The following is a 15,776-nucleotide window of genomic DNA, read 5'->3' as shown; positions in this document are numbered from 1 at the left end:
GGCCAAATTCATCCTGGGACATCTCAGGGAGGCCCTGGGAAGGGAACCAGAAAGAAGTTCACCAGCTGGAAGGATAAAGGGTAACAAACTCCCATGGGAGGAGGCCTGCCCCACTTTCCAAACCTGAAGAATTGGTTTCTGTTAACACAACACTACACAGCCTGAAGTTGTCAAGTCCAGGAGTGAGACAGGGCAGCCCCAATTTTCCCATTTCTAAGGGAGAAATTCAGGCATTAGTGCCTTCTCCAAGGCCCTGGAAGTTTCTGGCCAAGGTGGCCTCACTCTCAGATGTCAGAATGACCTGGAAGGGAAGGTACGGTGGGCCTCACCAACTTGCTTGGAGACAAACTTCTGTCTAGGGGCATGTGAGGGAAGAAGAGCCCTTCCCCCACCCCTAGGACTCCTTAAGCTTTCGGGGGTTGGGGACACATGCAGATGGGGCTGCCCTTCACTCAGGAAGTAGAGGCATCATTCATGCTTCTGTGCCTGGAGCTGGTGAGGCAGCGTGAGAGGCTGGACGAGGCTGGACGACGTAGTCTCACTCTCTGCAAGCTCCCAGGCTCATAGGAAGGAGGAGACCTAGATGTGGGTGGCCCACACTGCTGAGAGGAAGTGATCCCTGCCCTCCCTCTGAGAGACATGAAGTGTAGGGGTGGTTCCAGGCAGGAGGTGACTTTCAGCTGGAGAGCAAAGATGGCTTCACGGAGGATGCCTTGCAAAGCGTAAGCCTGGGGAGGACAGGTAGTTGAGTTTGTCTGGAGTCTTGGGTCAAGATGAGGCTAGACAGGTAGCTTGGAGCCGGCTCCCAAAGGGCACTGAGCATCACATAAAGGGGCTCTGGGTTTATCTAGCTGGCAGTTGGGAGCCAGCGATGGTTCTGGAGCTGCAGCAGTTGGGAACAAGTGGCAAAGCTGGAGCTCACTCTTTGAGAAGACCTGGATGGCTGTGCGGTGAGTCATAGCAGGGTGGTTTGAGGCAGCCCTGTGGCAAGGCACAAGGTGGCCCTGGCCAGCCGACTCTCTGGAGCAGCAGGTGGGCAGCTCAGAACTCCTCTGTTTGCTCTCCAAATTTGGGACCAAAGTGTACAGCCACGGCCCCGTGGGGAGAGTTTGGGCGTTTGGAATTCCAAGAAGCCCGCTCTAGGGTGGGGTTGCTTTGACAGGTAGCCAGTCAGTGACGTGATTGCCAGAAACTCAGCGTACCTAGCGTGGTCCAGTCCTGAGGCACTGTCCTGGACTGGTCTGGACCCTCCTACCTCGAAGGGAGGATGCCTCCTTCCCTGGATGAGGCAGGAGCGCTGTGATGTGCCCTCAGAGCCCGGGTGGCATCGCCTCTAGCTCCTGGCAATGCCTCCCAGCATGGGTCCTGGCCTAGCAAGGAGCTCCTTCACCTGTTCTCAGCCCCTTCCTGGTCCACTGTGATGTGAGCACCTTTGAGGGGGGCCACCAAGACGGCTGCCAGTATGGTGATTGGCTGGGCAGTGCCGAGAGCCTCTTGCTTGCCCTCCTCCCAGCAGGCACCGGGACATCTGACCCACCTCGAGGGTGCTGGCTGCACCCAGGGATTGTTAGGTGAATGCTCCTGGGGCCCGGGAATTCCCAGGGGAGGAGTCCCTGGCTTTCCTCTTGCCTTGGGCACTGAGTTGGCACAGAGGACACGACAGTACCTTGCCCCCCGTGTAGGCCAAGTATTTTACTTGGCTGGAGGGAACCTTTGGCTGTTTGGCAACGCCAGCTGGAATCCATGCGTTGGCACCTGGAGGGTGAGCAGGACTTCTGGGGGGAAGCAGGGGTGCTGTTTCCCAGAGGTGGTTGGTGCCTGGTTGCCAGAGGAGGGTACTGGGGGGCCCCAGATCGTACCTTCTGGCCCTGCAGTTGGCCTAGTGCTCTCAGCAGGCAGCAGCTAGAGGGTCTGCAGAGAGGCAGGTGTTCCTCCCAGGGCTGTTCTGGGAAAGGCCATGGGCCTGGGCACACAGGGACCACTGGGGCTGAGCATGGGGCCTACGTGCTTCTGCAGCCCCTGGTTCCAGGCTCTGTCCGAGGCAGGAGGATCTGTGGGTGGGTCCTGGATGGTGGGGACACCCCTGTCACATCTTGGTAGATTCCGGACAGTCACAGTCGTGGTTGTCATCACAGCCAGGCAGGGGGCGTCGGGGAACAGGCCTGCCTCGGTGGAAGCTATGCAGGGAGCGGCGCAGAGAGCCCAGGCGCTTCCAGAGCCTGAGCTGGGGCTCACTGGGGCTCCCGGGGTGGTGGGGCATGCACTCCCGAGCCCGGCGGTGGATTGGGTCCAGCGCAGCAGGTTTGCAGAGGGTCATGAACAGCAGACAGCTGGCCAGCAGGAGGAAGATGCAGGCGAGGGTTATGAGCATGGGGAGGGGGTCCACTGCCTCTGCGGGGCTGCCCGGAGTGACAGGAGCTGTGAGGAAGGCAAGGGGACTGGAACTCGGTGTGCTCATGGCTCCTGCAACAGGAAGGGGACAGGAGCTCAGAGACAAATCAGCTGGACCCAGGACTGGTGAGGGAAGGGAAGGCTGATGGAGGGTGGCTGCTGGGAAACTAGCTGCAGATGCCATCGTGGCCATTTTACGGGTTAGAACAATGAGGACCAGAGAGGTGACAAGCCTTGGGTCATACAGCAGAAAGTGATGGAGCTGGGCCTGAACTCTTGTCCTTGTTCTGCTATATCCCCTGCCCACCTGCCACAGAGGAGACAGGAGGGTAATGGCCCTGGCATTAAAAAAATAAATTCTCGTGAATTATAATAGTCTTATACCTGAAAACCTGGGAATGTGAGACCAACTCCATCAATAGGTCTTTCTGTGACCCAGAACAAGTCATCAGTTATAGGATGCTGCAACTGGCCAAGGACCTTGACCATTATCTAATGTTGGGGCTGCAAACTGGGGGCACGGGTATGTTTCATTGGACCCTTGTAGTGTTTTTATATATTTCAGTTAATTGTGAAAAAGTCACAGACAAAAAACCAAGAGATTTCACATAAATATCTGGATATCTGGCTTTTCTTGAAATTCCAGAATTTCAACAAGGGCAACACAGGGCCAGTTGCTGCCTGGTACCCAGTAGCCGAGGCCAAGCAGCAGTTGTCCCCTTTAGACAGATCTCTGGCCCCCAGAGCAGCATACTGCCCCCACAGGCCCTCTACACACCTTATGTCACCTGCCTGGTGCCATGGGCGTTCCCATTGGTACTCCCCAGTGCAGCCCAGCCTGTTCCAATGACAAGTAAGGAAACCAAGATCCCAACAAGGGCAGGCCAAGCCCAAGCCCACACTGGGAGCCATTGCCAAGCAATGGGCCAGAACCAGGTTTCTAGACTCCTGGCTCTGTGGCTCCCAATCCTCTGGGATCACTGAGCCATTATAGAATAGGTAAGAAATAACCCACAAAGAGCTACAGAGTTGATAAGGTAGGGCTCGAAACACTCCCCAGACAGCAGTCACCTGTTATCGCTCATGACCTAAATCATAACCCATGTTATCGCTAAAGGGAGCCCAGCAGAGGATCTTGGGAGATAGAAAGTCAGGCTGAGCTGCTGGTTGAATATGTCTGGGGTTGCAGATGAAAATACTTAGAGCCTGGCCAGTAGAGAACATGTGGCCACAGAGGACTGGTGGCGGGCCAACGTGGACAGTGCCCTCCGAGATAGAGGAGCCCCGGCCAGCCTGATGGAATGCAGGCCCAGTGTGGTTTCCCAAGAGTTTCCCAAAAGAAGCCAGAAATCTCGACATTTCAGGCCAGGGTTCCAGACATTTAAATGTCGACAACGGATTCAAATTTGGTTCAAGCAAGAGAGGAGCCGGGGAACAGGGATACGCTGCAAAGGAAATGAACTTGACCCCCAAAAAAATTTGAAATGAAGTTTCAAAAACTCAAAACACTAGGACAGGCCAAACAAAACACACAAGTAGGCTACCTCCAGCTTGCAGGCCAGCACTATCTTTTATTTTTGATCATCGTTTCTTTCTCTTTGACCTTGGAGACCTTCCTGTGGTGGGGGATGGCAGGTTTCCCTCCTTCTCCCCCAGCTCACAGCTTAGAATGAACTTACAGTTGCGTTTCTAGCATGGCGCTTGGCGGAGTCGTGCTAAGGCTCTGTACGTGGGCTACAGAGCCTGTGTCAGCAGGCAATGGGGAGCAGGGAGGGGCCCCCAGCCCCTGCCCTATGGAGCACGCCCCCCCCCCCCCCCCCCCCCCGCCGTCCCCACCCCAGCACTCACCAGCAGTGACAGGACCTTACTCCGGGTCCCTGCGCTCAGCCTCCTTCCTGCCTGCAGCCTGGTCCCGCACCCAGCCAACTGAGGGCATCCAGGGCACCCCACCCCGCCTCCCACCCATTCCCTGCCACCACTCCTTCCAGCGTTTCCAAGCAGAACACAACCCCTCCCAGCTCCCAGCTGGAAATTTTGATGCCCGTCTAGCTGCCCACGGCCTCTGCCTTTCAGGCATTGGGCCTAGAAAGCACTCTGGCTGGGCAGCCATATGTGGGTTGGCCCGCCCTTGAATAGGGGTATGGAGAAGGGCTGGAGTGTGCCCACCACCATCTCCCAGAGGGAGAAAACTGGCCCTCTATCCTACCCTGGGCAGTACTTGGCTGGCATGAGAAGAGGACAATCAGAAGTGGGAGAGGTCTCAATCCTGCTAGCCCTGATATTACTGTAAGGCCCTCACAAGGATCCGTGATCCTATTGGGGTAGTAAAGGTGATCTGGACTTCAGTCCTTGGGGAAGGACTTTAATAGAAAGAGTAATGAGCTATAATTAGCATCTTACTAGTTTTCTTGGAAGATTCTAAAGTGCTTGAAAATATCAACCCACCCTCCCTGGAACACACAGCAAAACCAGCTGCCAGATCCCTCTACAGCCCCTCTGATCCACCCAGGGCCAGCTGCTTGCGGGGGAAATGAGGCCTCCACCAGACCAAGGTTGGGAACAGTCTTGAGGGCAGTTTGAAGCTCTTCCCTCCCCGCACACCCAAGGCACCTGGCAGGCCCTGCTCTGGGCATATGTCTGCAAGTTCAGTCTAGAACCTTCTTTCTTCCCTCAGAACTCCACAGAGCAGTGCCTGCTGGAGCAGGGGCCCTGACCTCAGAACACATCTTGCTGTGTTGCCTTGGGCTGGTCACTATCCTTCACTGGGCCTTGTTTCCACTCTCCACAAAAGAAGAGGGATTCCCCGGGTCTGAGTGCACCTCCACATCCTCCCCAGAGTACCCCGGGCAAGGGTCTGGCCCCACTTTCCTCACCATGCCCTTTCCTACGCTCCCCGGAGCACTGACCTCAGAGCCAGCGCTCAGCAGTCCCAAGCTGGGTAGAAAGGCTGTCTTGCTGTCCACGGGAGGGCCAGGGAGCACCAGGTGCCCACAGTGACTCCGCCGTGCCCTGTGCCCCTCACTCAGCCAGGCTGGGCAGGGTGGGCCTTAGTCGTCACTCACTCTCCAGCTCATCCTGGCTTTGTCTGGACGAATTGGGGCCCTGCCTTGGGGGAGGGGACAGCCAAGAGGGTAGGGATGGCAACTGGGTTGTGCAGAGGAGCCTGGGCGCTCCCAAGCCCTCCCACGGTCTCTCTCCAGCCGGTCTCCTTGGAGCCCTCTCAAGGGCCAGGGTGGAGGCGCTTGGAGAGCCACGGGGACCATTTCACTGCCTCTGCAGCGGCTCTCACCTTCCCCCATCCACTGTTTGAATGGTATGGTCTGCAGCCGGCTATTCAGTGCCTGCCAGCCTCCAGGTTACCCGGGAGCGGGGACGAGGGGGACGAGAGGCCACAGCCTAGCAGCCAAGTGACAGGCCCTGGCAGTTCCAAGCCCCGGCTCCCCTCCTGTGTCCCTGGGCCCCTCACCTTCCAGACTTAACCCCTCAGGTTCCCAGAAGAGCACCTGCCCTTTGAAGGTGCATCTGGCTGTGAAGTGAGGGGTGAGAGATATTTTCAAAGATCCAGGAGATCTTAGGGCAGAAAGCACAAAATTGAGAGAGAGCCACAGCTCTGCTCCTTATAGTTTGAGTGGGCCCCTGGAGGCCCTCCAGGTGGAAGCTCCAGCCCTCCCTACACACCACACCACACACACACACACACACACACACACACACACACCCTCCCCCAGCCTTCTTTCTTCCCGGAAGCCAGAGTCCCCCCACAGCCTCCCCAGCAGCCAGCTCCCTGTGAAGGAACCAAGTCTTGAGCAGCTTCCTCCACAAAAGGGCCCACCACGAACTCCCAGAAATACAGCACAGTGGGCCACCGTGCCAGGGCCATTGTCTTAGAGACTGGGGATACAGCAGTGGGCCAAGGTGCCCCTCCTCTCTGTGGCCGTGTAGACACTAAGCAAGGAGACAGTGTGCCAGAAGCTGGTGGAGGCGGGGACAGCCCAGGTAATGGAGTGGGGAATGCACCTCCACCTCCAGTGCTCAGGGAAGGCCCGATGAGAAGATGACATTTGAGCAGAGACCTGAAGGGGCTGAGAGGGCTGTGAGCAGGCAAACATGTGGAGGGAGAGCTGGCCAGTGGAGGAGGGAGCATGCACTTGGCAGTTAAGAAAGAGTAAGGAGTGGGGATCTCTGGGTGGCTCAGTGGTTTAGCGCCTGCCTTGGGCTCAGGGCATGATCCTGGGAACCTGGGATCAAGTCCCGCATCGGGCTCCTTGCAGGGAGCCTGCTTCTCCCTCTGCCTGTGTCTCTGCCTCTCTCTCTCTGTGTCTCTCATGAATAAATAAATAAAATCTTAACAACAACAAAAAAAAGAGCAAAGAGATCCATGTGGCTGTGGCCAAGCTGGTGAGGGGCGGAAGAGGAGCTCTCATTTTCCCAGTTCTCACGAGCAGGAAGTGGGACTTGCTTCCTTCTTGGGGCCCAACGTCCAAAATCCTGGCAAAGGATGAGATTGACCCAAGTTTTGGTGAGGTGCCTTCTCCCGGACCAGTCACCACTGGCTGCAGCCCAGTAAGAACCTGGTAGCAGTGGTGCACACTGCAGGGGTGCAGGGCGAGGAGAGGAGAGGGGATCACAAAGCAGTTTACCACAAATCGAGACAACATACTGAGGTCTCGAGTCTTCCCAGCCTCGCGGCATCGGGCCTCTTCCTGCATCACCTGCCAGGGGAGCCTCTCTACTCCTCTCAGGTGGATGGCGCGTAGAGTAGGTGTTCAGTTCTTCGTTTGATGGGGCCTGGGTTGGGGCTGTGACTCTGCCAGCAGCCTCCAGGCCGGACTCCGTGTGCAAAGGGCTGAACGCTGCGTCGTGTCTCTGAGTGAGAACAGCAACGCCCCGGGCTCCACCAGAGACCTTGCGTGAGCCTGAGGCACAGCCCAGCAAGCCGGGGTGATCTGAAACTGGGCTGGAGTGAGCGTGTGGGTGACTGAATATGGAGCCACCTGGTGGGAGGTGGGATTCCCGGGACTCGGTGGGGCCAGAATGGCTTCAGACTGAGAAAGTGAGGGCCAGAAGCAGCCACACAATCCGGCCCCCCAGCCACCCTCCCTCCCACCCAGATGAGGCTTCTGGGATCTCAAAATGGGCTGAAGGAGGGAAGCGGCTTCCCATGGGCTGGCCTAGTCAAGCCTAGATCCGGAGAGCTACGGTGCCATCATCTACCTTCTTCCCCAACCTCCCCGGGATCCTGGGGGAGTATCAAGGAGCAGCACTGGCAGGTGCCCGCCACTCAGGGCAGCATAGAGCCGTCACCGGGTGTCGCGGATGGCTGCGGGTGGCGTGGAGGGCAAGAAGGGGCTTCACACACAATCTTCTCCTGTGGAGTAGAACCCTGGGAGTGACCGTGTGTCTCATTCTCCCTCAGCTGAAGGCCGCAGACGCAGACGAGGGCGAGTTTGGGCGTGTGTGGTACCGCATCCTTCATGGTGAGTGGGCTGCCCTAGGATGGAGGGGGCCGGCCTCCTGCCCTTGGGATGGCAGAGCTTCCCCAGGCTGCCAGGAGTCTGGGAGGTGAGGCCCAGAGAGCCCCAAGCACCATACACACGGGCGGGCAAGGGGAGGGAACAGACACTCTTGGACCATGTGCACTTGGCTGTTTTTGAGTGAGCGTGCTGCATTTGACTGCTACGCTCCTGAAGTTCCTCCTGTGGGATATCACCCTGACAGAGGGGACCTTGGGATAGGGGAGCCCCCCCAGAGGTCGTCATCATCCCAAGATAGAGCATGTGACCATCCCCGAACAATTACTGTTGGCCAGAGACTAAAATCTGCCAATCGGCCCACGCTGGGAATCAGGGGTAAGATCACCCCTGTTCAGAGCACATGGGGTGAGAGTAGAGGAAGGTGGATCCCCAAAGGGAAATCAGAGTGCTGTTGCCCCAAGCTGGTGGAATGGGTCCTGGACTAGCCCAAAGCCATACACAAAGTCCTCAATTCAACCACCCGCAAAGAATTTGGTTTGGGTTCCCCTTTCCATTGTGCCCCAGATCCTTCTGCAATATTGAATCCACTGATACATCGGGGTGTGGGAGTGTCAGGGAACCCCCCCCTGCCTCCCCCCCCCCCCCGCCTTCCCATAAGGAGGGTCCCAGGTGGGATCCTATCAGGCCAGGGTAGCAAGAGGCAAAGGACTTCTCACCATCATGGGCTTCGGCCACGCTCCCAAGACCTCTGGGCAGGGTCGGCATTCTGGGGGCCTGGGCCCCCCATGTCTTGCTCCAGGCCAGAGCTCATGCATCTCCTCCATTCCTCCCCACAGGTAACCATGGCAACAACTTCCGAATCCACGTCAGCAACGGGCTCCTGATGCGAGGGCCCCGGCCCCTGGACCGGGAGCAGAACTCATCCCATGTGCTGATAGTGGAGGCTTACAACCACGACCTGGGCCCCATGCGGAGCTCCGTCAGGGTAAGGTGGGGGGAGCGGGGGGGGGGGGGCTTGCACATAGATGGTCAGCAGGTTGTGAGGCCCCACATCCCCTTCAGCAGTGGCCTCAGAGGCGGGCCAAGGCCACAGTGGACCAGAGATGGCCACCAGCTGGACCCGGTGGGAGCAGACCACCACTGGTTTAGGTGCCCCGTGACCCGGGGCGAGGGTTGTGGTAGGGGATGCCAAAGTCCAGCCTGGGATCTTGGAAGTGTCATTTTGCTCTGAGCCTCAGTTTCTCCAGACTGGGAACGGGGCCAGTGATGCCAATGTGTGTCCTAAGGGATGAAAGAGGTGTCCTTGCAGGACTCACCACCACATGCACACAACTTACAAGGATGAGCCAAGGAAATTTCACAGATAGGACCTTGGAGGCAGAGACATTACCAACTTCATTTTACACACAAGGGAACTGAGGTACAGAGTTGCTGCTAGTGATAGAGCCAGGACTTGAGCCAGGTCTTCCAAATCCAGGTCCAGTGCACTTTCCATTGGAAGTGTCCCCAGAATAGTCCAGTTGCCACTCCCAGCTGCCCCGTCATATGTATCCTTTTCTGCCCACCCTCACGCACCTTGAGCCCCTGCCCTACGTAGCTGAAATCAAATGAACCTTCCTCTTCCTGAATAGTCAAAGACAGACACACAGATACTCCTCCTGGCCGGTTTCTGCACTATCCTGCCCAGTGGCAGGGGAGTGGCCGAGGTAAGTGAGATGAGCCCTCCAAGTCCCCGCCTACCCTCACTGCACACTCAGCAGCTCACAGCCCCTTCCCCAGAACCAGGTGGAAAGTGAGTCAGACCCCAGAGGCGACGAGTAGGAGGGAGATAGGAAAGGCCGGGGTGGGGAGCGAGCAGGGACTTTTACCCAGGACTGAGCGAAGCAAAATGAGCTGCTTATCAGCCCCATCTCCACCCTACGATTTCCCCAGGCTGGAAATAATGAGCAGAAGCCTTCTCCGGGGTCACCATCACACAGGAGGTGCTGGGGAGTCAGTGACTCAGCCTTGGCCATGTCCTGTTGATGCCCCCCTCAGCCTTGGCCCAGGAGGAGATGGAAAGAGCAGTCTGGGTCCTTACAGCGCCCCTCAAAGGGAGATCTGCCAGGCAGAGATGGCTGAGGGCCTCAGCTCCCGGGGGTTTTTACACCTTGGGGCTGCTTGGAACGATTCCAGGGCCCTGGTGACTTCGTGTCACACTCAGTGACCTGACCACACGGGGGCATTCCCACACAGCTCCGTTCACCTGCATGACTGTGCCTTGCTTCCCCACATGCTAATGAGCGCACCCACGTCAGAGATGCTGTTTGTGGGGGCCACTTCAGGCCACAGAGGGTAGCCAGGGCTGGCTTAACCTGGAGTTTAAGCTTCCTCATCACAGCCCTCCATGTGGCCCCATCGCTTCCCACCCTCCCAGGAGCAGGTGGGCACCTGTCTCTAGGCCCTGCTCCTGTTAACCTTGACACCATAACTGCAAACCTTTTTTTATTTTTTAAGATTTTATTTTTAAGTAATCTCTCCACCCAATGTAGGGCTCAAACTCACAACCCCAAGATCAAGAGCTGCATGCTCCACCCACTGAGCCAGACCAGGCTCCCCTGACCGCAAACCTTTTTAAACAAAGTGGTATGCAGTGTGCCAGGGGACAGCGTAAACCGGATCGAAACCCGCTGTGCCCGTCAGTGTGGGGATGGGGCACCCAGAAGCACACCTGCTTGCCCACCTTCTTTTTGGTCCTCGCCCCATGAACCCTGAGGAATAGTAAGTCCTCACCTGGTGTTTCCTCTATGCCAGGCACTTTCTAAGTGCTTTATGCCCTTGAACTCACTTAACCCTCATAACAGCCCTACAAGGTGGGCACTGTTATTATACCCACTGTATAGAGGAGGTGACTGAGGCAAAGAGGGATCGGCCAATGTGCTTAGGGTCACATAGCAGTAAAGGGTAGAGCCGGGCTTCACACCCAAGCAGTCCACGCAGGTCGCTCGCTCCACTGTCTATGCTCTGCAGCCTCATATACAGGCCCTTCAGAGCACACGGTCCACTGCCTAAAACCCTGAGCTATTTTTAAGGTGGGAATTTAGGATCTGGCACCCAAGGCCAGATATGATGGCATGATAGCCATTATAGGACACAGCCCCCACACCTCTGAGCCCCAAGAAACATGGGGACTTCCCTGGACACAGGGTGGGGACTCCAGCATTGCCCAGCAGTGGCAGAGGTGGCTTCTGGGGACCATCCACGTTTTCCAGTCCCTGCTTTAGAGACCAGGGACAGCGCAGACGAGGGCCCAGGAGCCTGGAGTGAAAGGCCCTCCCTCCTAGAGCCTGGGAGCCTCACATGCCCGCTGCAAGTATGCACGCACGCTGCCCCGTCCCTGCTGGAAATGGGGCTGGTTTTCCGGGGAGCCCAGGAGCTCAGCAGCTGAGCCCTCCCGCTTAGAAGAACTTGGCAGACCTATGCGTTTCCTGTACATCTGTCTCTCAGGTTTGCAAACCACACAGCATTAAGCCTCTTGTCTCGGCTGCTAAAAACAAGGCTGAAACCAACCAGAGGATAGTGGCGAGGAGCCAGCCTCGTGGAGAACAGGCCACACCCAGGCTCCATGCCACCTCCCTCCTCTTTAGGTTTTTAATTTATTTATTCATGGGAGACACAGAGAGAGACAGGGAGAGGGAGAAGCAGGCTCCCTGTGGGGAGCCCGATGTGGGACTCGATCCCGGGACACCTAGATCACACCCTGAGCCGAAGGCAGATGCTCAACCACCGAGCCACCCAGGTGTCCCTGCCTCCCTCCTCTTTATGGTCCTGGCAGATTGGCCCTGTTTGTGTCCCCACGGGCCTTGGGGTAAAGGCCAGTTGGACAGGCAGGCTCGGGAAGGGGAAGGCTCACAGTTTTGAAAGATGGATGGTTAGTTTCTGTTTACAGAAAGAGAGTTCCCGAAATCTGTCCATGCAAATTCCCCCCACACCCACCCCACCCAGGATCTTCCTAGCCAAGTTCTTGGTGAAACCAAACTGAGACGGTTCCGGCTTATGAACAGCTGTGCTCTGGGGTGGGCACTTTAGTTTGCATAGTGGGTTCTGCATGTCTAGACGTGGAAATCTGATGACGCAGCAGGACTGTAGGAACCCCAAGAGCTGGGAAGGATAGAGAAACCTTTACCCCCCACAGGCCTCTCCTCCCCGTAACTGTTACCTCCCCTGCCCCCTGCTAAAGTTCTCCACAAATCAGGTCACCATTTCTGCTACAAAAGCCCCTTCACTTCCCCAGTGAATTCCCAGCTATGCCCAGAAGAGAAGCCAGGGCTGATCCCAAAGCCAGGGATCAATCAGAAACCCAATATTGGTGCCCTCCGATGGTGTGTGCTGCGGCCCCGCCGTGAGCGCTGGTGGGCACGTGTGAGATCTGTGTCACACACTATTGCCCATGCCCCATGCCCCCTGCCCCTTCGATGCTCCTACTCTGCTGGCAAGTTTCTGCTGACCCTGGTTCTGTCAGGCTGGAGGGACGTTGACTCCTGTTCTGAGGCCAGCTCGCCCCCAACATAGAGCAGAGAGGAGTAGAGGTAGGTTGGTGGACTGAGAACCCCCTCTCTTTCCTGCCCCTTCAGTTCCTGTGAGACCTTGGGTAAGTCCCTCCCCATCCCTGAGCCTCAGTTCCCCCCTCCTCCCCATCTGGGAAAAGAGAGAGGGGCCCTGGGACTCCCTGTGTCTCCTTAAACACCAGCGCTCTGTGACACACTGTCCTCCCCTACCACCCTGGTCCTTCTAGACTCAGACCTGATCCTGCCCATCCCTGGGTCAGGGGCAGGTGGTGTAGCAAAAAAAAAAAAAATCTGTGACCCTGATCTCCAGCCATAAATGTCTCTCTCCATAAACATTTTTGGAACTGATTTTCTTCTGTTACGCAAGACATGTGTGTGCTTTAAAGAGCAATTAGAAAGGACCGATAAGCAGTGATGGAAATTATGCATAATTCCACAATTCAGATTGAGCCACTTATTTGGCCAGGGTCCTCGGAAGCAAATCCTAGGGCAAGAATGGATATGAAGACGATAAGTAGGAAGTGTCCCCAGGAAAAGCTGGAAGGAGCGTGGAACAGGGAAGGAAAGGCAGCAGGGTGGGGGGACACTTTGACTCAGCCCCACAGGGAGCTCTGGAGAAAATCACTCCAACTGCCCAATCAGGGCTGAGGAAGTCAGAGTGTTTTATACTCCACACCCACCAGTCACTGGGTAAGTGCCACCCCAGGGGACATAATTCCCAGGCACTTCTGGCTCTCTGGGTGTGCATGTTCCAGCAGCCTGGGTGGGGTGGGGTGAGTCCCCCACCGAGAGCCAGGGTTGCTGGCTGCTGGCAGTGAGAGCACCCAGAGAAAGTGCCTAACAACACAAAGGGGTCTGAGCACCAGCATCCTCTGCTACGATCATAATTAACATCTTTCTGACTGTTCTCTCAGATGTATTTTGATATTCGAATGGGGTCACTTCAACCTTTTGAAGCACTTTTGCAAGGCCTGGCTGGTTTTGTCTTCCTAACAACCCTAGAAGTGGCACAGAGCATGATTTATCAGGCTGATATATTACTATTTCATAGCTGAGCGGCTTGATGGCCCAGAAGAGTCACTCATAAGTCACAGGTTCCCACCGGGTTAGTAGCAGAGCCAAGAGTAAGATAAAATGATGTTTGAGCACCTGCCCCATGCCCGGTACTGTGCAAGGTGGCGGGACATGGTGCCCAGCTAAGGGGAGCTCACCGCTAGCCCAGGGGAGCAGTGACCACACATGCAGGCCCAGGCGGGCCAGCCCTGGACTGCTCTGGTCTCCACCCCACCTTGACCTTCCGCCCCCGGTCTGGCTGCAGGTGATAGTGTATGTGGAGGACGTCAACGACGAGGCCCCTGTGTTCACACAGCAACAGTACAGCCGCCTGGGGCTTCGAGAGACTGCGGGCGTTGGCACATCAGTCATCGTGGTCCGAGCCACCGATCGAGACACTGGTGAGTTCGGCTGGGGAAACGAGGGAGTCCCGTTCCATAGAGGGACCCTCCGCAGATGGTCCCTCCCACTCCTGCCTGTCATCCTTGGGATGCCGCAGGCTCCCCTGTTCAGCAGCTCCCAAGCTGGGGTGGGGCTCTGGGGACCATCCTGGTGGCATCCCCACCAGATGCCCAGGCCTAGAAGGAGTGGAGTGGGAGAGTTGTCCCAGTCTCTGGATGGAGAGACAAGAGGTCCCAAGCTCGGGAAGTCTAGGTTTTTCATCGGAGGACCTGGCATCTCCTGGCTAGCCTTTGGCCTTGTCACACAGCGGGCTGAGGCCTGCCCCGTGGTGGCTCCGTGTCCTGTGGGCCTGTGCTAGCTCAGGGCCTGACACATAGAGGCTTCCCAAGGGGCAGTGTGCTGCAGTGCTCTGAAGGCAGCCCGGACCTCACCGAGGACCCGGAGCCCCCGAGATGGCCACGGTTGGTGGTACAAAACAAAGGAGAATGTGGCCAAGTCAGTCAGGGTGGCCCTCTTCATGGGGCCCAGCTATTTGAGCCTCTTCCCCAGGCCAGGGATACAGCCAGAGAGGAGCACATTCCTAGGAGTCCACTGCCCCCCTGGAGAGGCTCCCTGAACTGCTCCCAGTTTCCCAGTGCCTCCCTCATGTCAGCCCCTCTCGGCATCCTCAGCCCCCGCTGGGGCACAGGATGGGGTGGCAGGGAAATCGGTCTGAAAACTTCTCAGGTGGATTGCCATCCCTTATTAAACGGCACATTGGTACCATTCACATCACCTGTGTCACTGTTGCCCAGCGGTTCGTGGCCTTTCCTGGATCAGGAATCCTTTTGAGACATTAGTAAGAGCTACATGTCCCTCCCTAGAAAAATGCACATCCATCCTAAGTTTTGCAAATGACTTCAAGGAAGTCTGGGATTCCCTGAGAGGTTTTATGGCCATTTCCCTAGAAGGCTGTGGACTGCAGCTAAGGAATCCCAGCTTGAGCTCCTGGTTGAAGAAGGTGGCAAGGCCGAGGGCTTTGAGGAGGAGTTAGGAGGATGGGGGAGGGTGTCCTTGGTGCTAGCACCCTTTGGCTGGAGGGACCAGATGGAGTCTTCTGAGGATGCTGCCCCTTGGCTAATACTCTACAAGAGATCCCTAATTTCCCCACTGCTGCTTGTCTAAATACCTAAGGCAGGGCAGGTGGGGGCGGCAGGGGGAGGTACCTGAGCATGAATTTAGAGGCTCCAGAAGCAGAACCAAATCTCTCTGTATATCTCTCATGCCAAGGCCAAGCCGCAGAGGGGTTGTACGTGTTGGGCCTTGCTGTCCACATAGACCTCGGCCCCATCCTCGGCCACTGCTCTCGGGACAGCCCAAGCCACAGGCCCGCCAAGGCCCCTCACCTGGTCCCTCGGGGACAGTAGCAGGTGTGCCGGGGGCAGCCCCAGCCCCACCCGAGGCTGCAGGCTCTCGCGTCTTCCTGCAGGGGACGGTGGCCTGGTGAATTACCGCATCCTGTCCGGCGCGGAGGGCAAGTTTGAGATTGATGAGAGCACGGGGCTTATCATCACTGTGGATTATCTGGACTACGAGACCAAGACCAGCTACCTGATGAACGTGTCTGCCACCGACCAGGCACCGCCCTTCAACCGGGGCTTCTGCAGCGTCTACGTCACTCTGCTCAACGAGCTAGACGAGGCCGTGCAGTTCTCCAACGCCTCCTACGAGGCTGCCATCCTGGAGAACCTGGCGCTGGGCACCGAGATCGTGCGGGTCCAGGCCTACTCCATCGACAACCTCAATCAGATCACCTACCGCTTCGACGCCTACACCAGCGCCCAGGCCAAAGCCCTCTTCAAGATCGACTCCATCACGGTGAGGGAGGCGAGGAGCGGGCACAGCAGGGGCTGTCCCTGAGGGGCAGAAT

General features: G+C 57.1%; 2 protein-coding genes across 16 annotated transcripts in view; one reads left to right on the top strand and one right to left on the bottom strand.

Moving 5' to 3' along the window:
* CDH23 (cadherin related 23) overlaps positions 1 to 15,776 on the top strand; it is a 410,879-nt gene that overhangs the window by 313,694 nt on the left and 81,409 nt on the right. For all 15 annotated transcript variants that reach the window (XR_005986846.1, XR_005986845.1, XR_005986847.1 and 12 more), the window contains 4 exons: positions 7,808 to 7,868; positions 8,702 to 8,850; positions 13,731 to 13,866; positions 15,336 to 15,724. Coding sequence is in view for 11 of the 15 variants with exons in the window: in XM_041749258.1 (XP_041605192.1) it covers positions 7,808 to 7,868; positions 8,702 to 8,850; positions 13,731 to 13,866; positions 15,336 to 15,724 (735 nt within the window). In the remaining 4 variants the exon portion in view is untranslated. The remainder of the gene's footprint in view (positions 1 to 7,807; positions 7,869 to 8,701; positions 8,851 to 13,730; positions 13,867 to 15,335; positions 15,725 to 15,776) is intronic.
* C3H10orf105 (chromosome 3 C10orf105 homolog) lies at positions 2,087 to 7,100 on the bottom strand. Its single transcript, XM_041747207.1, has 2 exons — positions 7,052 to 7,100; positions 2,087 to 2,463 (listed from the first exon to the last, which is right to left on the bottom strand). The coding sequence occupies exons 1-2, from the start codon at positions 7,098 to 7,100 to the stop codon at positions 2,087 to 2,089; spliced, it is 426 nt and encodes a 141-aa protein (XP_041603141.1).

This window comes from Vulpes lagopus, chromosome 3 (assembly GCF_018345385.1).
Source record: "Vulpes lagopus strain Blue_001 chromosome 3, ASM1834538v1, whole genome shotgun sequence".
Classification (NCBI taxonomy): Eukaryota; Metazoa; Chordata; class Mammalia; order Carnivora; family Canidae; genus Vulpes; species Vulpes lagopus.
This window is presented reverse-complemented; position numbering and strand designations above follow the sequence as displayed.